Below are 26,437 nucleotides of genomic sequence, written 5' to 3'. Positions count from 1 at the left end.
GGGGGTGGGGATTGGTTTTCTCGTTTATCACGTAAACGCACATCAACTTCAAGCAACTCTTTTGATTGATTTCGTATCTCTTGTGTGGTTACGTCAATATAATATCGTAGTCATACATAGTATACTTACTAGACGGGGCCTAGCCGTGCTGAGTATGGACCCAATTGACTTGATTGAAAAGTGAAAACCCAATTTTCTAGAGCTCATAAAGTTGAATTAACTGATCCAAAAAAAAAAAAAAAACTAACCAATTGCCAAGCCATTTCCTCATTAAGGATGTGGTGTGCAAGTAGGGATGACAATGAAAAGGTGCCTACTATCCGTGCAAATATAGAGGAAAATTTATTTCCATTACTCTTATAAATCGTGTTTGTGATGGAGTTCAATCAAACTTTTGTCTCACATACATATATATCAAGAATTGGAAGATAAATGCATATAAGTGATGAGAATGTAACACCTTACTCTCCGAAATCTTAAGTGAAAAATGTATATTGAAATCATACATAATTAAAAACTTACTAATTAATGACATTCATATTTTTTAGGAGTATGAGTTTTCGATAACAAATTAAAGGGACTCTTTCCTTTCACGTAAGAAGTCTAGATTAGGATATCCAAATTAATTACCACATCATATGCATGTTATTTTCTAATTATATCCCAAATCTAAATGATATGTTTGACTTCAAAACTATATTAGAAAAGATATTGCAGAAATATAAGATTTTTTAAAATGGTTTAGATTTTCATTATTTCCATTAACGCAAAAATGAAAGAAAGAATAAAGATCGAAGAAAACTAACGAAAACCTTTTCACGTGTTCATTATTTAATGTGATGCGAAATTGTAATTATCAGAAAATTTGATATACGTGTGAAATTTATTTCTTTTTTATTTTTCACTAGGTGTTCGGTATATGCTCTAAATTCTAAAATCCAGTCTAAATTGGATTCGCACCATAAGGCCCGTTAAAAGGATAAGCGGGAATAGTGTTCATTCCCTCGTATCTCCTAAAAAAATCTATAAAAGTATTTGGTTCATCAATAAAGAATTGTTATTATTCCTCATTCATCATTATTCAATAACATATAGCAAGACTGCAAGTTGTAAATGATAAAAAATAAGTCATGCATTATTAGTGTAATTATTATAGTTGACTCGTTAATTAAGGCTTGATCCAATCCAAATGGAATTTCGCATAAATAAAGTGGATATTGCGTAGGTGAGGCGTTTGCCTCTTTTTTCATATTCCAAATTCATTGAAAAAAAACATAATGTATAAGTTTACCTATGATAACTCAATTTAGTATTGGCAAAATTGTGATGAGATCATTGAAGCAGAAAAACTGCATTATATTCTCAGAGAATTTTATGCTCTTGAGTCTTGACCAATACTCATATAATGCCTTTATTTTTCTTTATTTTATTTTTATTTTACAATTAATTGTCATATACAACTGCAACACAGATAATGACACAATAAGTGACTTAATAGAGGAATCCAGCACAAAAAAATAAGGGTTTATTCGTTTTTTCAAATCAACTCAAAACCACTAAAATAATTAATTTGGAAAAATTAATTACAAACAGAGATACAAATTAGAAGTCGTCAATGCATATATATATATATAACGTAAATTTTTTTAAAGAGAAATTAAACAGAAGTTACTGTGTCGGACTGGATAAACATTGTTGCTTCCAAGGAGATAGCAATAATAGCTGCTAGATAGTTTTGTCAAATTTGAGTTAGATATATTGCTTCTAAATGCAAAGTACCAGTTTAGAACATTTAACGAATTTAAGAAATATAGAGCCCAACCAAGTGATTGGGATTGATGGAAACATGTTAACTGCCTTATAAAAGACCCTATTCACAATATTCTAGCTAGCATAGCTCTTTGCCTTCACAATAACTCAAAGAGGATAAAGAGAGAGGACTTTATCAGTTCCAGCTTTTAATTTTTTTCCCTCAACATTTTGACTTTAATGAAAACTGAGGAATTAGTTCTCGGAAACAAGTAATTATTATTAGTTCTCGTTCAAAATTAGGTAGTATTTGATTAATTGGAATTGAAATCATACAAAAAGCTAGAAATGTCAAAGAAGCATGCAATCCGCCTTTGTGAGATGACTTTTGCTATAAACAACAACAGCAAAAGTTTGCTTGTCAAAGTAGGCCAAGGATAAGGAGTGAAGTCATCTAAGACGACGATCTTCACATCTTTACTAGTATATGATATATATATATATATATATGTACGATAACATAGGCGGACCTATTTTTGGAGCCGAGGGGTTACCGGAATCCGTTAACTTAGGTAAAATTTCTTGATATATATATATATGTATGTGTGTGTGTTGAAAACAATCATATATATAATACTTGAAACCCTTAAGATCAAAAATCAAATGGAGATTAGTTGAGCATGTTAGGATCGAACGCGGAAGCTAGTAAAACAAATTTTGAACAACGATAAATCAGACAACAATAAAAGAGAAATATACCAAAAGAAACACAAACATTTAACGTGGTTCGGTCAATTTGACCTACATCCGCAGGCGGAGATGAGCAATCCACTATATAAAAAAGAGTACGAAATATCGAAAGAACAATCTCACGAAGAGGTAAAAATAGGTGACAGCTTAACACTTGTCCCGAAATTCTCCCCCTAAGCAAGACTCTCAAACCGCATATGTCTATATTGTGGATACTATTGAATGAATATGAATGATCCTCAATTTATAAAAGTCCAAACATTTTTCTACAAGAAAAGGGATTAGCCAAATATAATAAGAAAATTAGGACAAACACCTAACAGAGTAATCTGCTCATATATGTCCCTGGCACGTTCAAATCTAGCGTCTGCAGGATAAAACAATCCCTGGAATTGGAGTTAGAATTAGAATAAAATAAAATTTTTAAGTTAAAAAAGTAAATATTGACACTGGGTAACAACATGCAAGAGGAATTGGCAAATTATTGGCCATAAATTATTTTGGCTAAGACAACCCCAAAAAAATTAGCATTATATAGCCAAATTTAAAAAAACCTACTTCCGATTTACTTTCTCTCTATAACCTCCCCCTCCCCCCCCCCCCCATAACATACGTATCTTTTTCTTTTCCCTCTCCCTTTCTCTCCTTATATTTCTTCTTTTATCTCTCCTCTTTCGCTCTCATAGTTTAGAAAATATTCTTGCAAATTATTCAAAAAATCAGTGGGATGAAAAGGTAAGGTTGATATCACATCAGAGAAAATCAGAAGCAAAAACTAAGAGGGAAAAAATACATTTCAACTTTATTTTTCTTCTCTCTTCTTCTTTTTTTGGTTGGATTGAACGAGTGGTTATGATTGAAATAAGTTGACAAAACCTAGACGGGTCTATATACAAAATGTGAGTAAGATTAGAAGTGATTTAAACTAGTTTCAGTTAAAAGATCAGACCTAAAAATCCAACTGCGATATGTGTATATCATATTGTATATCGTGTATATCACTGTATATCATACATAGCTTTTATGGATGTCTGTGTATATCACTTTGTATATCGTGTATATAACATAAATTATTTCAGACACCCATGTATATCATATTGCATATTGTGTATATAACACAAATTTTTATGGATATACATAGATACACATGATATACATGAGATATCACTTATGTACATAGAGATATACACGGGACACAATAGGGGATACACGTGTGGAGTTGTCTTGAACTTGAGCTTTCAATCTGAAATATGTTATACAAAGAAGGAAAATAAAATTTTGATATACTTTTTGATATACACATTATTATTACGTTACACACAGTAATATAGAAATAATATAATTATTATTGTATTATATATATTTGGATATACATATAAAAAAACTGGAAAAATAATTTTAAAAAATTTGGGAGATTTTTCAAATACTATTGAAGGAAGTGGAACCTAATTTCTAGGATGATGGTAGCTATGAGAGAAGAGAGAGAGAAGGTTTTAAATACATTTTGATAATTTGATAGAGCTTATTTTTAGGGTGGTGGTTGAACCATTAGAAGAGAGAGAATAACTTTAGGCTACCATATGCCAAATCCTAAAACATAAGCTTTTTTATGCCAATTGTTAGAGCTAGTTGTCATGCCATACCAAATTTCCTTTAAAAAGATCATTTTGGGAGAGAAAAGATCTTCTATATACAGTCAACCTCTCTATAACAGCATCCTCATATAACAGTCATTCACTCTAAAAGCCATATTTTTCTTGGAACTAATTTTTATATTATGCTATAATATATGTTTTCTATAACAATACTTCACTATAGCAGCCAAAAAAATCCTGAATAATTGAGACTATTATAGAGAGGTTTGACTGTATTCTAATTGAACTGAAAAAACTGTAATAGAACAATCAAGATAGCCCTTTCATAATTGGTGCAAAACTGGAAAAAGAATTACACAATATAGCCACTTTCAAAAATAATAGCCGGTAGATATATATTTTTTCTATATTAATATACAATCTACATATTTTATATAATTTTTTATATATTTTTCTAGTGAATATAATTATTTTTTACGATAGGTCAAATGTGTAATTTGTCCTAAAAAATACACGACTCCGAAAATATAAATAATAGAATATTGGACCAAGCCCAGTTACACTTTTAAATACAACAGAGAGAGAAAAGAAGTTCTTCAGCCCAAACTTTATGTAACTCCGATACTATCTTGTAATTCTCTTCTTTTTTGGAGTATCTGTTTCGAGAATGGCTATCATTGTAGTTGTAGCCGAGAAGATGACAAAAGTTTCGATAATTCTGATTGTTTTTGCCATATTGTCTTCGTAAATACATCATAGTTGGACCGGCGTATAGTAATGAGCTTCGATCCGATCAGCAATTCATGAATATGTAAAAACAAAACCTCGCCTCATGCAAGCCACGTGGAATCACATCAGCTTAACCATGTCAACATTCAATAGACCACACCATATGCCGCCGCGTCGGCAGGAGATATACTACATTTCCTATTTCTTTAGTGAACTTGCTAGTTGTCTCCTATGTTGGCTTCTCTAAGTTCTTTTTCATTTTGTTGACTATTTTAGGAGTAATTGCATCTTTTATATCCATATATAAGTAACTTCTTTCCTCTCCCTTAGTTTTTTTGCTCTAATTTTAGTGGGAACGTTTAAAAGTTTTGGAGACTCTTATACGCGTTGATTTTGTAGTTTTTGTGGATTCATTTAGGCTTCTTTTTTTTTTAATACCAAAAAAGGTTAAGTAATTTAAGAGTTAATTATATGTATGATATTGATATTTATAGTTACAGTGGGTCGAATCTGGAAGCAAACTAACTCATGTTACAGCCGGCGAGAGTTAAGCATAAGATAAAAAAAAGTTTTAACGTTCAAACGTATGTAACTTAAATTCTAATTAAGTTAAATCCAAAAGAAAAAATAGATAAAAGTTTTGACGTACCAACAATAAAAGATGTATATAATTGCCAGTTTCTTCCTCTATTATTATATAACGAATCTTAGACGTTCTTAATTGTCACTTGAACCCACCAAAAATATGTAGAAAGAAGTGTTGAGATACTATCGTTGATGCATGCATGGCTTAGTTTTCTACCCTTTGTTATGAGAAAAGCTGACTCAAGTAGCTTAGGTAAGTGTTCGAGATGAGTGGGAGTCTACTCTCCAGAAAAATTTAATTATGTACACCGTTACCATAGAAACAACCAAATTTTAAGCTTCAGTCAGCAAAGAGTGAAAGCAATCGACACATGTCTATACCCTTGTCTATGTGTAACCATCTACAAACACCTTTATATAGATGTCCTTCCAACAATTAAAGAAATTAATTCTCTACGTACGCTGTTCCCAAATTAAAAGAAGAAGAAAATAATGTCCAGATGGAGTTTCTCCATTTTTCTTCTTCCTCTTCTTATTTTAGCCGTTGCTGCTAACAATGTTGTTACTAGCAACCAAGATATTGACAATGCGGTCCAAAGAACAAGGTCTGCGGTGTTAAATGTCATGAAATGGGCTCGGGGTCTAAAAAGACTTGACAAAGCAGACCGAGATGGTTCGACAATAAATTTTGCAGGCATTGAATGTGTGAAGCTTTATGAAGACACTGAGCCAAGGCTAGCACAGCTAGTCTCTGGTGAGAAGTATTATAGCCATGACGATGCTGTTACTTGGCTAAGTGCAGCTTTAGCAAGCCATAGGAGTTGTTTAGATGGATTGGAAGAGAAAGGATTGGTTTTTAAAAGTGAAGAGGCTCGAAACTTGACTTTGTTGCTTAAGGATGCATTGTTTAATTATGGACAACTAAGGAATAATGGAAGGACCAAGGCCAGAAAGGGTGAGTTTTCTTTTGGCGCGTATCACAATACACTAATAGCGAGGTTTGATGCATGAAATGATTTTACTTTAAATGCATTTACATTGTAATGGAATAATCGAGGCCGAAGTCACTTGAATTATATCATCTTTGTCGAAATATTATGAAAACTTACGCGGTATATGTAAGTAAAAATTAGATTTTAGATATATATATATATAACATATATTGAATCCTCGTTGTCGGAATTTTTTTTTACTCCTTTCAAGTCTGGACACCCTTAGGGGTCGTTTGGTAGGGTGTATAAGAATAATATTGAATATAGTGTATTAATAATGCTGGTATTAGTTATGCTGACATTAGTTATATTGACATATTTCTTATCCATTGTTTGGTTTGATATATTAAAGCATAACACAATTTCTAAAAGAATTATTTGTTTACAAAAATACCATCATAACTAGCCCTTTACTTTATTATTTTAAAAGAAACATATGTTGAGGAATGTTTTTATATGAACAAGGTTTTAAAAACAATTATTTGATTTGTCTACTTATGTTGTAGTATAGAACTAAATATTTATTTATAAAAAATAAAATATGCTAAGTATTTATTTATTTACTAGAGATATAATTTTATTTCCACTTTCTTGGATTATTTCAAACTTGGATTAATATAATAGCATTTTTTAATCAAGCATAAATTTTAAAGGACAAATTATCTTTAACTAAGCTAATGCATGCATTAAAACTCATTGCATTGTTAATACCATGGTTTCTTATGCATTAGTTATGCATAGGATAATACCAAAAAGGGTGTATAACTAATGCTTGCATAACTAATGCATATGTTCAAAAAGAGTACCAAACAAGGTATTATGAATACACAAAGCTAATGCACGCATTATTTTTTCTAATGCATCCTACCAAACGACCCCTTAGAGAATTTTCTGGCTTTACCACTAGGAATAATGTTTACTTTATCAGTGCAATATGTTCTGCTATACAAGGTTATTTCGTGTATACAGTCCAGCCCACTAGTATATTGTTCGCTTTGGACTAGGTCCGCACGACTTTAAAATGCGTCACTAGAGTTTAAGACATATTTACTTATATACCCAGCATCTCTCCCATGTTTTGTCGATGTGGGATTCGGATAGGGTGTCACATTTCGCCTTAAAATAATTTTTACACAATCAAATGAATTTTAAACGGTTAACTCTTTGTCGTTCTTTACAAAGAGCGGAATCAGAGGCGAAGCCAGGATTTCAGCCTTATGGGTTCTGAATTTGGCACCACGACTTTAAGTGTTTATGATTGGGTTCTAGATTTAATATTTATACATATTTCTTGAATTAAAAACACCAAATACATTATTTGAGCAAACAATATCAGGTTTGAACGAACCCATAGGTTGGCGTGTGCCTCCGCCTCCGAGTGGAGTTAATAACATTAGAAAATAAGGTAGATTATCTAGTAAAACATATTAAAACACACTGACTGTTCCAATTAGTCATTTTGGCAAACAAAATCTTTAAAAATATTTGACGTTTTTGTATACTAAGAAACATTTATTACTTTCTTTTGCCAAATTCACACTAATTGTTCCAATTGGAGTTTTAATTAACTAAGATATTTGACAAAGAATAAGAGTAGTTTAGACAAATTGAATTAATGTTTTTTTTTATTAAGGTGTGCAAAAACTTTTTTAAAAGACGGATAGTACAAACAGAACATATAGCAATTCTAGAAATCAAGCAAAACTAACGAGAACATTTTGGTGACAGGGGCACAACCGAGACCAATCTCTAATGAAGGTCGGGGACTTCTGGCATCATGGAATGCAGCCACATCCAAAGCTGATATAGTCATTGCACAAGATGGTTCAGGTAATTACAAGACTATCAACGAGGCTGTGGCTGCACTCTCTCGGATCACACGACCAGAAAGAACAATTGTATATGTCAAATCTGGTGTATACCGCGAAAATGTCGAAATTGGAAGGGAACTCAAGAATTTGATGTTTGTTGGTGATGGCATTGACAAAACTATTGTCACTGGTAATAAAAATGTCCAAGATGGAGCTACTACCTTGGGCTCAGCTACATTTGGTAAGTCATAAATATAATAGAACTTATAGCATAAGTCACATGCACTTTAAATATAATGATGGTGTCCGAGTCAGTTTGTGCACACTTCGATATTCCACCATGTCCATCACCCACACACATCGACCTCCCGTGATTTTCATTTTATTCTATTGATTTTGAACACACCTTTGGGTGCACGTTAAGCGACTTATATACTTAACCCAGTTTCCTTTTTATTGTAGGTGTCTCAGCTGATGAATTTTGGGCAAGGGACATGACATTTGAGAACACAGCAGGACCACACAAACATCAAGCAGTGGCATTAAGAGTAGGCTCAGATCTCTCCATTTTTTATCGCTGCAGCTTTAGAGGTTATCAAGACACACTTTTAGTACACTCACTGAGACAATTTTATCGCGATTGTCACATATATGGCACGATAGACTTCATATTTGGTGATGCAGCTGCCGTGTTTCAAAACTGCGACATTTTTGTAAAGAGACCAATGGATCACCAATCCAACATGATAACAGCTCAGGGAAGGGATGACTCGAATGAAAATACAGGGATTGTTATACTAAATTCGCGAGTTGCTCCATCCTCCGAGTTCAGTGCTGTTAAAGGAAGTTTCATGAATTACTTAGGAAGACCGTGGAAAAAATATTCAAGGACGGTTTTTATTAAGACGGATTTAGATGGATTGATTCATCCAAAAGGGTGGAAAGAATGGAGTGGTAATTTTGCACTTTCAACATTATATTATGGAGAGTACATGAATACAGGTAGTGGAGCTGATATTGGAAACAGAGTTAATTGGCCTGGTTTTCATGTGTTACGCGATGCCAATGAAGCAAGCCCATTTACAGTAAGAAATTTCATACAGGGTGAATCTTGGATCCCAGCAAGTGGAGTGCCATATTTGCTCTGACATATGATATACAGTATATGTATTTGATATATATGTATTTGTCAAGAGACTGAACATTAATGTGTAGGCTATCACATTGGCAAATGTGCATGTTTATTACTACTGTTGACTGTTGTATTTATACTCTGGGATGGTATATTTCTACTCTTGTATTTGTAAGTAAGATCTCTTGCATAGAACACAAGAAAAATGCTACGTGATGAATGATCGGCATAGTCATTAGTACTAATTAATTATGTTAAAAATCATTGGTATATCACTAAAAGTGTATGTTATCATACTTTTAAGATTTTAACTAATTACCCAGAATGAGTCCACAATCATCTTTTTTATTAAGTTTTCGGAAAGAAAAATATAACTATACGTAGAACAAAAGGATCTCATACCTGAGTAAAAGGAGAATGACTCAAAATGTCGATCATCTCTTTTGTTTGGCCTAGAACAATATAGGTATTATTACACAAATAGCCGACCATATTCAATGCTTACTTTTTCTATCCGGTATACATAGATTATATATTGATTATACATATATTATATGATATATATGTATTGTACATATATTATATGTCTGCTGGCTATTTAGAGTTTAAGAGATTAGATGAGTAACTATTTGGGTTAATTCTTCAACAATATATACCATCAGCTCAATGTACTCCATTTTGGTTTGATGAATAAACTTATCATCCCTATAAAAAAAAATCAAAATGCTGAATGGCTCACAAATAAATATACAAAGTGCTGGTAACTTACATGATGTTTACAAATCTTTTTTAGTATTACAACATGTTTTTATAGGTGTTAAGTGACTTGTATGCCCCACTTGAGATTTAACGGTACAAGTTATGGATTGATATCAAAAGTTAACTAAATATGCTTCTTTCTTACTTTTTATCTCAAATAAATCGAGATGAAGAGAGTATTAGATAAATATTAAGATTTTTCTTATCATTACAATTCTAGTATTTTTCTTGAGAGAAGAAATAAAGTGGCAAGACTAGTGGTTCGTAAAGGTTAATATATACTTATCTTATGGAATTTATTTTTTCATAAATAGTGACAGTATAAAAACTATTGCTATATTATTCAAAAAAGTGTATTCGTGTTATCGACATAAATAAATCTAATTACTTGATAGGGAAAATTAATACTTCTAATTTTTTGAACATTTCTTATTATTTATAAGAGGATATTATTTTGTAGTTATGAATAAATCACCCTCAAACTAATTTTCATATAGAATTGATTAAGACAGACCTTAACTAACCTCAAATGTTAGAGGTAACTAATTTTAATGTACGTGTATTGCACGTGTCATCCCGTGTAGATCATTAAAGTGATGTCAAAATAGTGAATTTCATCATGCTAAATTTCATATGCTTAAATCTGGTAATTGAAGACACATTTTAAAAAACGCAATGTGATTGATCAAAATTTGTATTAAAATTTGTATTACAGTGTAATTGTTAGCTGACTTTTGATAGAAAGGAGCAGACTCCTTACGATTTACGATGATATTAACATCAAATATAAATTTGGTATTGAGAGAGAGACTTTTTTTCTGGCTTTATCAAGCCCTTAATGGAGCGAGCAGTAGTCTAGGGGTGTACATGGGTCGGATTGGTTCGGATTTTTTAATTACCAAACCAAATCAATTTTATCGAGTTATTAAATCTAAATACCAAACCAAACCAATAAAAGATGGGTTTTTCTCAAATTTTTCGGATTTTCGATTTTTTTTTTCATAAAGTCTTCATAGCACAAAACGTAAATTTTGTACTCTAAATATTTCTTTAGTCCTAGTAAGACAGAACTATATAGGGTGTTTTCAATAAAATAACATAAATATGAGATGAGTCATGGAATTGTACTAAAATATTTAACAATAAAGATAATAAAATCGCATAAAATAAATATCATTAATAAGCCATAATGAAAACAAACATAATTTAAAATTATGACTAATAAGTACTAATATTTACATAACTAACCACTAAAAGAAAAATAAGTTATACATTTTATCTAAACCATGGAAAAACAAAAAAAAATAGATATCCAATCAGAGGCGGATCCAGGATTTCATGGCTACGGGTGCCACTATTTTAATGTAAAACTACCACTAGAGAAGATTGGATTTAATGAATTAGGGTGTACATTCAGTCGATTCGATCCGTTTTGGATTACTTTGGTTCTGTTCGGTTCGATCCATTTTGAATTTATTAAATCTAATTTAAAATTTATTTTATGCATAAACGAATATGTGATACACCTCTTTCATCTACATGTAGCTGATTAATATTATGTCTTTAATGCATCACTATTAAAAAAATTATAATTAATAAAATAACATTATATGGACAAAATAGAAAATGATTAGATTACATCCATCCAAATAAAATACGAAAAAATATTTAAGATGAAGAAAATAAGAGAAATTAACAAAAACAACAAAAAAGGAATAACGATTGCATCGCGAGAGTCTTGATCCCAGGTTTTGTACATGAAATTTCAGCACTTCAACCATGGCACCTTCGGTCATTTCGTGACTTAGGGTGCCACTTGTTCCTTATGTAGATTTTTTTGTGAAAAATACTAGTATGTATATAAAATTTTATCCGAGCGACCGGGTGGCGTGCCACCCCCAACTCAATACATAGATCCGCCCCTGTATCCAACACTATTTTCATTCATAGTACAATTGAATTGAATGTCTTTTATTAGCATTAGTATTGATTTGATTTTGGTTTAGGACTTATTTGAGTTACAAACATTTATGGACTATAAACTTATTGGAGCATCTAAAAATTATAAGCCCAAGCTTGAAATAATACGTTAAAAGATAAAATTATGAAAAAGCTTAAGAAATATTTATAAAGTACATTACCATCAATTGTTTTATGTATTAAATATATTTAAAATTTCTATACATATAATGTCGGGTTGGTTTAGTTTCGGTTTGACTTTTTTTAGTTAAAACCAAACCAAATATGATCAGATTTTTTTTTCCAACACCAAACCATAGTCGATTTTTTTTTTCTCGATTTGATTCGGATTTTCGGGTTGGTGCGATTTGTCGGTTTCATTTGTACACCCCTAAGCAGTACTATAATTGAGATTTGAACAATTTTATAGTTAAAATCTTTCAAGTTTCTATTTCGGAGTTTTGTACTTTTATAATAACATACAAAAATAACATAAAGATTTAGGATAAAAAGAAAATACGTAATCTAAAATGTGTCTTGTTTCTAATGTGAACTTGAAAATTTGGAACAAAACTTGGAAGCTTTGAAAGGAGGTTCACTACTTGCCTGACGTCACCGTACAAGGAAATAATAAATTTTTTTGCTAACTAGAAAGCTAATATAAGAAACAATAAAGTTGTTTAAAATAATGACGTTCTTTAATTAAGAGGTCAAATGACGAGTACAAGGAAATAATGAGTTTATAAAAGAATAAATAATTTACTATGAATATTTATTGTTTTTAATTTCTATGACATTTTTTGTGAGACCAAGATGTGATTATTAAAAGATGCGCCATGTGTACCAGTTGTCGTAACAATGCACAACTTGATGGCTCTCCATCTCGAAAAGTAGGCTCTCCCTCTCGAGAAGTATTGCTTATCAAAATTAAATTGAGCATCAAAGAACAGTTAAATCCCATGATAAACCTTAGGAAGCGCTTCATATGCTAGATAATTAGAAACTTGAAACATAACCACAAATCAACAACATAGAAAGAGGTATTAATGGGCAATATATGTACCTCGTAGGCTAATTTTTTGGGGTCAATGTCATCCAAAAATCTGAAAATTACATCATAAAAAGAAGAATTAGCATGTTCCAAAGTAATAACATACTGAATTACAGATGAAATCGTCCATCAATTGACTAAGGTGATGTAAAATTCCTATCAAAATATAGTCGAAAATTTTGATTCACTCTGTTAACAAGGAATCAAATTGTGTACCAAATATTAGTGTTCGAGGATTCTTGATTTTTGGAAGCAATCGGTGGATAAAAAGAATTCCAAGAGTTAAGGAGATCCGTGCATATCGTGGTATTAAAGCAACATCAATTAAATTTTTTTCTTAAATATAAAAAGATGCAATCTACAAGTAGAACAAAGAATGTTTCTTCCAAAATTCAAAGGTTTAATACCCATAACAGCTTAAAGGGGTAGAAATTTGATTTTCAATGAAGGGATCTTTAAGAATTTACACCCATTGCGACTCCTATTCTGCTAAAAGATACAATTCGATAAATATACTACAAAAAAAAAAATCTTTATCTTAACACTCTCAAATTGTTTAATGTCAATTCACCAAAGCCATAAAACAAAAACTAAATATAAAACACCATAGCGGGGTATATAATATAAAAAAATTAAAATTAAATTTAAAATCTAAAAATGATATATCCGCCGAAATCATAACATATATACCAACATGTAGCATAAATCGTAGAAACAGCAAAACAAAAACTAAGTAACCGAATTATTAACTAAAGCTTCAAATATCACATGATATCAAGCCAAAAACCAAATCAGTACAAAATCAATAAAGCAAAACGGTTGAGAAAACAGTAGAGTTGTAGCTAGACGTAGTTCAAATTAATTGTTAATTAAGGTGGTTTTGTACAGATGCTTTTCTAATTTAAGTAGGATTTTATTTATTTGTTTCCTTGATTACAAAAGGAATGTTTTTCCGATTTCATAGGAACGAATTTTTAATAGATGTGCTTTTAATAATGATACAAGGAAATAATTAAGTTTTTAAAGAATTAATGTATTCTCAATTTTATAGAACTTTGAATGCACTCTTCAATTAATCTCTCATAATGACACTGATTTTCCCTATTTAGTGCAACCGTGAATTCTACATCTCTTAACATTTTCATTAAAAAAAAGATTTAATATGAATTTTCTAAATATTAGGACTTGCTATATAGTTCAAATAAGGAAAGAAAATATTAATTGATTTTAAACTAATTAATTATTAGAAAAACAGTCAATTTTATAGAACTTTGAATGCACTCTTCAATTAATCTCTCATAATGACACTGATTTTCCCTATTTAGTGCAACCGTGAATTCTACATCTCTTAACATTTTCATTAAAAAAAAGATTTAATATGAATTTTCTAAATATTAGGATTTGCTATATAGTTCAAATAAGGAAAGAAAATTTTAATTGATTTAAAGTTATGAAATATTAAAAAAATAATCAAATGACTATTTTGTCTAACGTGAACTCTATTTTTAAAAGGATAAAAAGTCGAACAATATTTCGCTAATAATTTTCGTGCTTTTAATATAGTACTAATCTTAGGGTACGCGCGTTGCGCGTGTACCATATATCATTGATCATAAACTTTCTAAAATAACATTTTTAGATATTATATTAAAATATATTTGAGTTTTTAAATAAAATTTAAAGGAAAAAAGATTCAAATTTTTAAAAATGATGATGTTAAACTCAATAGAAGTCCTCGAATCAGAAGCAACAAAGTCGATCCATCATGTATTATATCATAATTTATCACTAGTTACATCACATTGTGCATGAATTTCTTTATCTTATTTCGTGTCATAATCCCTCCATATGTCTATTGGTTCGAAATATTACAAATTTTGAGTTATTTGATTCTATCAAATTTCGACAACACAAAAAGATAAAAGAAAAATACATACATAAAATATAATTTATACATAGTAGAGAATTTTTTATATGACAAAAATATTCACGGAAAAATATTTTCTTGAGTTATGTTTGGTAACCAAACATGAGAAAATATATTTTATAATAGTCGTTATAGGTAAAGGAATAGTTGTAAACTTTTGAATTTTATATTCTTATTCAATATGTAATTGTTGTGTTCAATTCAAGTTTTAATCATTTAGCTGTATAATAATTCTACTTTAATAATTCTCTATAAGTATTTATACTAATCTCCGACAATGGGCGTTGGTATCCATAATTACCAAGTAATCTTTATGAGATTTTGTGTTGAAATAGACTAATTTTTCAATGGACTAATATTCTTAGTTGTATTTCTTCTTCAATATGGAATATATTTTTTTAATAAGAAAAGGATTTATATAAAGTCCTAAATATTAGGACTTCCTGTATAATTTCAGAAAAGAAAGAATTTATAATAAAAAATTTAGTTGATTTCAATATCCTAAATATTAGGATTGTAACTTAAATTACAATTGTGTCCAACGTGAAATATATTTTTAAAGGGTAAAAAAATGCGAACAACATTTCTCTAAGGGGTTTCGTGTATCATATCAAACTTTAAGATTAAACATTATGAAATATTCTTTATAAACTAATTAGAAAAATTACAGAAAAAGTACAAGTGCCTAAAAATGAAGAAATGTTGTCCTACGACAGTCCTTTGATGCCTTATTATTCGATCCATAGAAACTAAATTACAATGAATTTTAATTTGCTAGGTAGAATCTCTAGGTTTTTACTACTTAACATAATGTGCTTTTGAAATTATGAGTAAATAGACAAAGAAAATTTATATAAGGTAAAATTATATATAGTTCAAATAGGCAAAGAAAACTTTATTAACAAAATAAAGACTCCTAACCCACAAATAAGTTCAAAAGACTAATTTTTCACGTAATATATTTTATAAAAAATTAGTCCTAATAAGTTAGTACCGAAACTTTTCTAACTACGTCAAAATTTTATTAACTAAAGAAAAATTAAAACTTATAGGCAGAATTTTATTAACTAAAAAAACCTCCTCGGAAACCTAAAAGAAGAAATTTGGTACTCCTAAATATAAATAGAGCTGAATGAAAAGCTTTTCGAGTTTATAAATATTAGGAGAATAATTAAATGACTATCCTAGATAGTAGATTAATTAAATGACAATTCTTAAATATTAAGAAAATAACAAACTTTCCTAGTTTAAAAATATTAGGAGAATAATTAAATGACCATTCCTAAATAGTAGGGGATTAATTAAATGTCTATTTATAAATAATAAGAAAATAATAAAATGACTATTTCGTCCAGTGTGAACTCAATTTTTAAAGAGTAAAAAAGACGAACACATTTCGCTAAGGGCCTTTGTGCTTTTAATATAAAATATAGATATAGATAGATAGATATATTCGAACCTATAGGACTAAAAGCGCAAAAAAAATAAAAAATTACACTAAATAAATTTTGAAAAAAACTTCAAATATGATGATAATAATGATAAAAAATAATACTCCCCCACCTACAATTCTTCGATTCTTATTTAGTTGTGCTTAAATTTAGTATAGAAATTTATTTGAATCAAACTAATATATTTTATCATTGATAAATAAGGTAAAAATCTATATTAATTAATTCTACTAGTAGATAATAAAAAGAGTATACGGAAGGCAGATATTATGTTATCAATATTTTAGTGTAATCATCTAATGCGAGTAAATTACCTAAATTTGACCTTATTATACACACAACACCTCAGCCCATTTTTCTTCTTTTACTTTTTTTTTTTCAGTCCTTTTTCGGCTGAACCCTAAACTGAAAAACCCCAGTTGCCATTTTCCTCTCCCTTGCAAGAAACACCCACAACCATATTCAAAGGTCAGCTTTCCCCAGCTAAAGATTCAATCTTTCTAGCCCTATACTTTTTTTAATTTTAGGTTTTCTTTATCGATGCCGTGCTAATTAATAATGATTTGTACTGTGTAGAAATATTGAAAGAATTCATGGCAGAAGTGGGTGAAGCTACTTTATGTTGTGCTCAATGTGGCAAGCCCGCTCATCTTCAGTATGTTTCCACTCTTTTTAATTTTTGTATTCTTTTTGCAATTATAAAAAACGATGTTTTTGTATTTTTCTTTATTGAATTTGATTGCTTAGGTGGCTTTGATAGAAATATATGCTTTATGATATTCAACTGAGTTCGAGTTTATGCATATTGCTTACTCGTGTGTTAGGATTTTAAGACTTTAAGATTAATTTTTTTAAGAGTTAAGTGGAGTTTTTTAAAGGGGTCAAGATTAAAGAGGATATTCTAATTCGTGTCGTTTCCTTGCTGTGTTACCTTGTATAATATTTTGTTGATTTTCATAGATCGTATAGAATTCCATTTGATGTACTGTATCCCTAAGGGTTTCATAAACTTACTTTTCGGAGCCTTTGTTCATCATCCTTGGAGTTGGAAATTTAATGCATCCAATACTTGTTGGCAATTGCTATGGGTGATCTTTCATTTGCTTTTGTAGTTATACGGCCAATTGTTGGCCTTTTAGTGATGTTACTTTCACTGAAGAGTTTCTGTACTCTGATTTCTGTGCTAATTTATTTTTTCTACTATTCGAAGGTGTCCCAAGTGCGTGGAGTTAAAACTTCCTCGTGAAGGAGCTGCTTTCTGGTTTGTAGCTATGACCATTCTCTTTTTGAACTATCTTTTCCATTTTTCATTATTGAGCTGAAGCTTAATTTTGCGATTACTAATATGCATAACTTATATCATAGCTAAAACCATCAATCTGTGGGAAATAAGTTTTTTTTTGTTTAACAGCTTGTACATAGGATGTATAAGTTCAGTATAGCTCTTGCGATGCAAGAGAGGGATAAGGGTGTACCTGCTGCTTGTTGTTGAAGATTTAATGTGTGCATATCTTTGCACCTTTACTGCTATGTTTGCAGAATTTTCTATAATAGGACTATTTGCCACATTGCAAAGCTGGATTGCCTATTTGCATAAGTTGTTCAATGTCAAAAACTTAAGTTTTCAGTGGTGGGAACTGGACTAATTAAAGGACATTATAAAATATAACATTGCTGCTAATAAACAAAAAGTTATAAGGGCTGCAACGACCTGTCTATGAGACTAATTTAAAGTGGAACTTGAAAAGTTATCTGCTGCTGTGTGCTGTGATTCTGATCCAAGAAAATGGAAGGCTAATGAGATGAGGCTCTCTTTCGATAAAAAATAGTTAGATCTTTGTCTTCTCTGGTCATTGGCTTGATACTTTGGTTTTGATGCAAGATACTTCTTGTCAGCACGCAGGACTGTTTCAAGGCATCTTGGAGCTCTCACAAGTCTGTCCACTTGAAGGCAAAATTATCTTCTCTGGCAGCTGAAACTTCAGGAACAGCCTCATCTAGTGATGGTTGGCTATATTGCTTGAGGAAAGGACAGGCTCGAACACCCAAACTTCCGCATTTTGACTGGGCTGGGTATGTTTGATATGGTTCTTACTCTTAGCTAATGAATATTGTACTTACCTCTCTGATGTTACTTTGTTGAGGATTACTATGTTTTCTCTTCAATTAGAAAAGGTAGAAGTTAGAACAACACATTTATTCGTATAATGGACTACTTTTAATTTGATCTCAGCTAGTTTATGATGAAACTAAAACTGGCTGGCATAATCTATTTTGGAGTCAGTGTGTTGCTTTCCTCCTCTACTTGTTTGGATGCTTTTTTTGATTGCCCTTAACCTCGTTGGGTTTTGGACTGCATATTTCAACTGACATTTAGTCCAGCTATAGTTTCTTAGACTTGCTTGCTCTGGCGTGGAGAATCACTGAAGGGTCTTGACAAATTCCCATTGAAACTAAAACAGGCTAGCATAGTCTATTTTGAATCACAGTGCTTCTCTTCCTAGTCCTAAACTTAACTGGATTAATGATGTCTTCTTTGCTTATTTCATGTTCAAGTTATGTAAACCTTATTTTATACTATATCTTTCTGCAATTCTCACTGCCTTTTCTCTTAAACTTTCTTAAAGAAAATTATTCAAAACTCACCGTGTTCCATTACCAGTATTTCTTCCTCAAAAAAGAAAATTATTCAAAACTTATTTTTGCTACCAAAACATGGTGTTATAAACCTAAGTGGCTGTCCAAACAGCTATATGTACTACTACTAGTTATAAAGAGTAAATAAACTTTTGAGTTCTCTGTATTTTTTAAAATGATTTTCTTTTGGAACCAAAAGTCGACCAGAACTAATTATTTGCACTGATATTGGGGTAAGTGCAAAGATTTGCTTGATTCTCAGCTGTAAGTTGATGTCAAAGTATCCAACACCTTGTGTCTTTGGAAGGGGATTATTCAATAACTCGTGTTTTGAAGATGAATTTTCCAACTTCCTCTTCTTGGATTCCGATGTTAAAGATGAAAAGTTTTCTAGGCTTCTATGCTTATATTTTTATCTTTGTTTGTTTTCTTTTTGTTTGAAGCTTTTGATAGCTGAAATAGTAAGATAACTAGATAAGTTAACTGGCGTTTTAGTTGAATTTATTTCCAACAAAAAATATCGAGCTTTACTTCCCTAGCATACTGTGCTCTTTTGTTATAAAACCAGAAAAGCTAGTTTCCTTTTTATCTTTCAGTTTCCCTTTCATCTTTCTGCTCCTTTTGAACATAGCTTTTGCTATAATACACTGCTGCAAGGATGCCACATTCTTCCCCCCCCCCCCTCTCTTATTTTCCTACAAAGTTGCTGCTAATGTTTGTTGTCTAAAAACGTATGGTGCCGCCTTCTTTCAGGACACTAAGGCCCTATCCGATATCAAAAAAGCGTGTTGTACCTGATCATATTGATCAACCTGATTGGGCAGATGATGTGAGCCATTTTATCTTATTTCTGTATATTGCAACTATTAGTCAGTCATACGCACACACGCACATGCTGCATATTTTTGCCATCTCTTATGGAGCTGAATAGCTAAAATGTTGACAATTGCTTCTATTAATTTGCTTATCATAAGGAGCTTATGTGCCTAATATTGGACGTTTTTCTCGTTCTGAAGATTAACGATAGAAAATATGCTATGTAGTTTATTTTGTTTGTCTTATTTTGTAGGGTATCCCAAAAATTGAACCCAACAGTGATTTACAGCACGTCGTTGAGGTACCATTTGTGTTTAGTAAAATGATTTGCGGTTATACTAGATGTTTGTGCGGTAACAAATTAAATTTTTGCTCACACCACCTGCTTCGGTTCTAAACTTTTTGAAGATCAAAACTCCAGAGCTGATTGCGAGGATGAGAGAAACATGCCAAGTAAGTATTCTCAGTTTATGTTTTCTGATTATGTTCTACCAATAAATTATCTTCTTAATTAGTCTTTTCATAATTCATTATTTTCATTCTCTGAAGCATAGCCATTTATTATACTATAGCTATGCCATACATTTGCCTGTCCTTAGACTTATGTGAGATCTGAGTGAGATTGAAGCCTAGAAGGTATGTGTTCACATATATTTTAGAGATCAGAAAGAAACCAAGTTAGGAAGATTTGTGTAAGATGCTCTATAATGAGGCGTTAGATTTCATTCTATGACAGGATACTTTCAAGCTATGATAGGTGAAATTTGATGGATTAACCAATAACTGGAATCAAGGTCCTGAGTATATTTCTATGACCTAGTCTGTCTCCTTCCTGCAGCAGTGCTTTTAGATAATATCTTTTGATTGGGTTTATTAGCACCTACAGGGCGTGGGGTTTCCAGAACAGATAACTGACATCAGTGGTTACCGGAAGGTTGGTGTATTTGTATATCCATCATCTATCGTCTAATAATTGAGAGCACTCAATTCAATCACATCCCAAGCAAAAAAAGGGAGTGGTTACACTCTCTTGCAAAAGCATGCAATAACCTTGATGCTCGCTAAAAGCATTATTAGGCTAGAACTGATAGTCGTCCCACTAAGAGTAAACCAGGTGCACCAACCTCATTTACAGAATTCTTATATTTCATTCCATTTACTTATCCTACTATCCTCAATCGGGCTGAATATGATGGATGGTTAGTGTTCCTAAGGTTATAAAGTTTCCATGCCATGCATCTTTGGCAAAGAACCATGGTCTGAGCATGTTCATTGGTTCTTCGCCAGTCTTTAGGATTTTGTGTGTGAGTCCTTAGGCATAATTGGTATTATTATCTTCAAGACCCAATTCTTCACCAGAACAATGTTTCTTATAATATATGTGCGTCATACAATGATTCTAAGCTTTCTTGGTTGAGAGATGGCGAGGGACAAATATTTGGCAATACTTTGCTCCTTCAACTTTATTGCATTTCTTGAAGTACTTGTTTATTCATATCCTACCTTCAGATAGCAAGGGAAGTTCTGGATGCAGCGGCTCGTATTATTCGACCTGGCGTGACAACTGATGAAATTGATGTGGTGGTGCATGAGGCTACTGTTGCCGCTGGTATGCTGATAGGGCTCTGATCATTTTAATCACTTCTAATAGTTGCAATTGGTTGTGGAGGCCATGCCCAACTTGATAGATTTTATTAGATTTCAGGCTTTAGTCAAGTTTGTGTTAAAGCACAAACACTTATTTCCTCTTGACTTACATTACACAGTCACTTTTTTCGTGCATATTACACATTTTACTTGTACTGTTTTTTTTAATCCTTGGTAACCCCCCCCCCCCCAAGCAAATCCTGCTCTTAAAGAAATTGTTTTATATTGGCTCACCTGTTCTTCTAATATGTGGAGCTGCTGTTTAACTCTTTCTTTTGGTGGCATATGCAGGTGCATATCCATCTCCATTGAATTATCATTTTTTCCCCAAGTCATGCTGCACGTAGGTACTTTATCTTGTAAATGTTCTTTATGCACTGTTATGCAGGTTCTAGATTTTACTTAAAGATAGAATTCTGTCTGCTTGTTGCAGGTCAGTCAATGAAGTTATCTGCCATGGGATTCCAGATGCAAGGTTAGTCTTACATTAAGCACCGAACTAGTTCTCATTTGCATTTCATGTAGGTCTCCTGCCCACTTTGTTTTTGGGTGAGGGAGAGGGGAGTGTGTTGTTACCAAGTTACCTTTTTTTGAAGGCTTAATTATGATTTAACTACTGTTGAGTCCTGTCAATCTGTCTTTTCTCAATTTCACCTGTGCCTGAGATCATTCCTTGGTGGATGTTACCATGGCATATGTGTTTACTAGATGCGTGGTTTTGAATAGAGGAAGGATGTATGTTTCTGATAAAAAATTGTTTAGGCTGTGTGTCATTTGTCACTTCTAATTGTTTCAGGGAATTAAAGGATGGTGATATTGTAAATGTTGATGTTACTGTATATTACAAAGGGGTTCATGGTAAATCATTTTTTACCATTGATCTATTTGATAATGTTTTAACTTCTTGCAGATTTGATATTTAGCTAGTGCATTGCTGATTATGCAGGTGATCTGAATGAAACCTTCTTTGTTGGTAATGTTGATGAAGCATCTCAACGGTTAGTCCAGTGCACATATGAGTGTTTGGAGAAAGCAATATCAATTGGTAGGTTGCATTACTGTATGTTATGCCTCGAATACTTGATATATCGTAGGCTTTACCATTCCACGAACATCAAACTTAGTGCCTTTTATTCCTGAAGTAAAAGGTCTTAAAGACAAGTCTAACAGTTTGCAAAAACAAATATAGTAAGTATGACTCGTCAATTAGACTCGTTAAATATGTTCTATCCCCTTTTATTCTTTTTGCTATTTTGGCCAGTTGTTTGCTATTTGGTTCTGTCCATAGCAGCTTTTCCCTTTTGCTTGCATCTTCTCTTATGTACCTGAGTCTCGAATGGTCTTGCTGAGAATTTTCTGTTCAATATGTTCTTAAAGAGTTAGGGAAGTGAAGTTAATGTGTAAGAGTGTGCTAGTAAAACATGTTGTCTGTTGGGAGAATGTTTCGGTTCATCTTGGCTTAGAACGTTGATCAAAACTCTAGGTGTCTCACTTTTTTCATTATGCCATTTTATTGCAGTTAAGCCTGGGGTACGGTTTCGGGAAATTGGGGAGGTCATCAATCGACATGCTTCAATGTCTGGCTTATCTGTGGTAAGATAAAACAAAGAATACTTTGCCTAACTACCCCATCAGGTGGATTAGTGAAAGCTCGGTTTTGTTGGAAGTTGACATGTTTTACATGTTATCATTTTCTTCTTGCAAACTGGGGTGACAGGTGAAGTCATATTGTGGTCATGGCATTGGAGAACTTTTTCATTGCGCACCAAACATTCCACATTATTCGAGTATCCTTATTTAGCATTTTATGATTTATCAAAAAAAAGTCGCCTTTTAACATTTAATCTTTGTTCTTTCATGCGGTGAAATGTAAATGTAACGTAATATTTTCAAATATTGTCCAATTAGTACCTCTGAGATTGTGGCAATCGAAGTTGATCTTGCTTTACTACTGTCAACTTTCCCTTTGGTGTGTTATCTTAACCTGATCAGGAAATAAAACAGTTGGCGTCATGAAAGCTGGCCAAACTTTTACAATTGAACCTATGATTAATGCTGGTAAGTTCTTCAGTTCTGAAGTTATTATGTACTATTCGATATGAAATTTCTTTTCCTTGTGTCTTGATTAATTCTATTGCAGGTGTTTGGCGTGATCGCATGTGGCCTGATGGATGGACTGCTGTGACAGCAGATGGGAAACGAAGTGCTCAGTTTGAACACACTCTCCTGGTATTACTTTATTTTACATCCTTTTCGGTATACGAATGATTTAATGCTAGCTTTTCTTTATTGCGTGCTGTTTCAGATTGATTTGAGATTACTTGGTTTTGATGAATTGTTTGTTGCTGCTGAACACTGTATTTAACTACATAAAACTCTTTCTCTGATCTATTTTTCTATTAAACAATTGGGAAAAGATAAAATACTGGACCCAAAGATATCCAATATTTTTGGTACATCAAGCCATGATATGAAAGAAACGCTGTAAAAAATCTACACTTGTCATTAATACCATTGTTCGTTCTTCTACTTGGTAGAATTTGCAAAACTGACGTAGATGCTTGGTTGAACCACAATACTTATGTTTTGTCAGACATTGTTTTGTCATTCACTTCTGCATTAAATCATGGAAAGTTATTCAAATCACAATGTATTGACTCGCATGAAAGCAACATATCATGAGCCATAAGGTCAGCCTTGTCATTTTCTTTTTCTTTTCTGAGGTTTGGGGAGGGGAGGGGGACTAATGTTTCCGTGGCCTATATTTTCTTTTGTAAAGGTTTCTTTTAGGAGGTGTGCATTCGGTCGGTTTTGGGTTATATTCAGTTCGGGTTTTCAGTTGGTAGGTAGGCAAATCGATCACCGAACTTAATAGTGTTGAATAGTTTTTTTTTTCTCGTTTGCCTTTTTCTACAAAGGTCAATTTTGAGTTCCTGCGTCAAATTACAAAATCTTCCTTTAAATTTGTAGAAATTAATTATCATACTCTTCAGTGTTATCAAAAGCGAAAAGTGCAAAAAAGCTCAAAGGTCAGTTGGGGCTTTAAGCGCAAGAGTATGCCAATCATTATTATCATACAGTATTCAAAAGATAAATCCAGAATTAGCCTAAGAAAGAATTAGAAAAAAGACCAAGTAAGATCTCATAGTTTTTTGGTTTTAGTTTTTTTTTTCCAACTTAAACAAACAAATAAAATACCCCAGTATTGTGAAATGAAAATTGTAACTGACTGAAATGTTGAAACCTGAACAAAAGAAAGGAAAATGGAAATTTCAGTCTGGTTGGCCTTTTCGGTTAAAACTAAATAAAGCACAGTCCTACCTCCTAAGGAGAAGATACTTGGGTTGACCTTTTGATGAAATCCAAGTGCTCGTACCCTAAGATGATGAAGAAAAATGCACAATGTAAAATGACAGCCTCCACAAATGTGTCCCTCATAGGACAATGTTAATGAGCAGAGTCGAGTCTAAATTTGGCTTGGCTGAATAATGGTTTGACCAATGGCTCTATATTCAAACTCAATGTGAGAGCTCAGCAAGCTCGTGTGCGAATCTGAGTACTGAAGCCTTTAACTTATAAATCCCAAGCAACCAGAAAATTTCAAATTCTAGTCACCACCCAGGATAGACTAATAGATCAGATGTGAAGGAAAGGATTGTCAGAACTAATTGGTGGATACTATGGTGTTTCGGCCAACTTGTGTCCCTCAACTAATGCGTCACACTCTTGCTACCTCTCACTAGCACAAGTGGCAGGTAGGTTCATCAAGGCTTGAGCAGAGTGCGGGGTAGCCACCGGGGTACGTGTTACAACTCTGAGCCACAAGGTTTAGGCAAATGGGAAGAATTCACCTTGTGTTGCTCCTGTTGGGGTTCGAACTTTGGTTCCAAGATTGTCACTCTAGCTTCAACCGCTAGGTCAAAGCCTTAGAGGCCAAAAAAGTTGTCAGATTTAAAGTGAAATTAATCGGAATCAAACTTTCCACCACCAGAGTAGAGAATTAGACATTTATTGGTCTTCTAGTATGACAAAGGAAACAATAAGATCTGCTCATTCAAATACAAAATTTCCCAAAGCAACATCAATATTAGTATGTCTGCACTTGAAATTATTAACTAGAAAAGACTGAAATGTTGCATACTTGTATTCAAGAACTTGGGATCAAGAGGTGAGAACTGAGAAGAATGCCGGAATAACCTTTATCAAGGCTATATCTATCTAGAAACACTAAAGTTTATGTTGGTGAACTTCACTGAAGCAGAATCAAGCTTGGTGGAACTATTGGATTTCTTTCTGCGTCTCGCTATCAGAAAACACATATATGCATATGCTTAGTTAAAGATGTCAGAGAATTACTTAGTAATTTTGCTTCGCTCGGGTTGATTGATGTGTGTTTCTGGTGATGGATAATTTGTAGGTCACAGAGACTGGAGTTGAAGTACTCACAGCACGCCTACCGACATCTCCCAAGGTGTTCCCTTGGCTGAGTTCTTGATTCGTGGTTTGCATTCTTTTGCTGCAGCATTTAGCAATTGAGGATCCAGCCAGTCATAAAAAATTTCAGTGACGAGTTAGTCTATTTATGTGTGTCAAATGTATTTTTTAATTGGTTGGCTTTTGAAATTTTGGTCTTAAAGGTCGTCTAGTTTGTAGACTGAGAATCATAGAGTTAACTGGATGAACGAATCAGTCTTTTCTCGAGTCAAATGCTATAATGAAGCTGAAGCTTTTGGATATCTGATTTCGTATTGGATTAAGCTCTATCTAAGGGGCTTGCACGGTTTGCCGTTGAGAAAAAACAATTCCATTATTTAACGTTTTGTATAATTAATATAATGTTTGTATTT

The 26,437-nt window shown here is 32.4% G+C and overlaps 2 protein-coding genes across 2 annotated transcripts; both read left to right on the top strand.

The window, feature by feature from the left end:
• Window positions 1-5,617: 5,617 nt before the first annotated feature.
• Window positions 5,618-9,480, top strand: LOC104119011 (probable pectinesterase/pectinesterase inhibitor 36). Its single transcript, XM_009630400.4, has 3 exons — window positions 5,618-6,363; window positions 8,129-8,452; window positions 8,674-9,480. Exons 1-3 carry the CDS (start codon window positions 5,901-5,903, stop codon window positions 9,357-9,359), a joined length of 1,473 nt encoding a protein of 490 aa, XP_009628695.1. The 5' UTR covers window positions 5,618-5,900; the 3' UTR covers window positions 9,360-9,480.
• A 7,320-nt stretch (window positions 9,481-16,800) lies between these two features.
• Window positions 16,801-26,326, top strand: LOC104119010 (methionine aminopeptidase 1A). The gene is made up of 17 exons (XM_009630399.4): window positions 16,801-16,958; window positions 17,067-17,145; window positions 17,701-17,751; window positions 18,387-18,563; window positions 19,881-19,956; window positions 20,197-20,244; window positions 20,352-20,396; window positions 21,453-21,552; window positions 21,882-21,933; window positions 22,024-22,065; window positions 22,387-22,448; window positions 22,537-22,635; window positions 23,110-23,183; window positions 23,308-23,377; window positions 23,583-23,648; window positions 23,731-23,819; window positions 26,008-26,326. The coding sequence occupies exons 2-17, from the start codon at window positions 17,084-17,086 to the stop codon at window positions 26,083-26,085; spliced, it is 1,191 nt and encodes a 396-aa protein (XP_009628694.1). The 5' UTR covers window positions 16,801-16,958; window positions 17,067-17,083; the 3' UTR covers window positions 26,086-26,326.
• Window positions 26,327-26,437: the final 111 nt, after the last annotated feature.

The sequence above is a fragment of the Nicotiana tomentosiformis genome, chromosome 1 (genome assembly GCF_000390325.3).
Source record: "Nicotiana tomentosiformis chromosome 1, ASM39032v3, whole genome shotgun sequence".
Classification (NCBI taxonomy): domain Eukaryota; kingdom Viridiplantae; phylum Streptophyta; class Magnoliopsida; order Solanales; family Solanaceae; genus Nicotiana; species Nicotiana tomentosiformis.
Note: the sequence above shows the minus strand (reverse complement) of the source record. Positions and strands in the feature narration are given on the sequence as shown.

Excerpts from the sequence above, each read along its gene's own strand:
- LOC104119011 (XM_009630400.4), top strand. The coding sequence starts at position 5,901 with ATGTCCAGATGGAGTTTCTCCATTTTTCTTCTTCCTCTTCTTATTTTA. Across the intron at positions 6,364-8,128 it reads AAGGACCAAGGCCAGAAAGG|GGGCACAACCGAGACCAATC; the intron begins GTGAGTTTTCTT and ends TTTTGGTGACAG. Across the intron at positions 8,453-8,673 it reads CTTGGGCTCAGCTACATTTG|GTGTCTCAGCTGATGAATTT; the intron begins GTAAGTCATAAA and ends TTTTTATTGTAG.
- LOC104119010 (XM_009630399.4), top strand. The coding sequence starts at position 17,084 with ATGGCAGAAGTGGGTGAAGCTACTTTATGTTGTGCTCAATGTGGCAAG. Across the intron at positions 17,146-17,700 it reads GGCAAGCCCGCTCATCTTCA|GTGTCCCAAGTGCGTGGAGT; the intron begins GTATGTTTCCAC and ends TACTATTCGAAG. Across the intron at positions 22,066-22,386 it reads CATGGGATTCCAGATGCAAG|GGAATTAAAGGATGGTGATA; the intron begins GTTAGTCTTACA and ends TAATTGTTTCAG.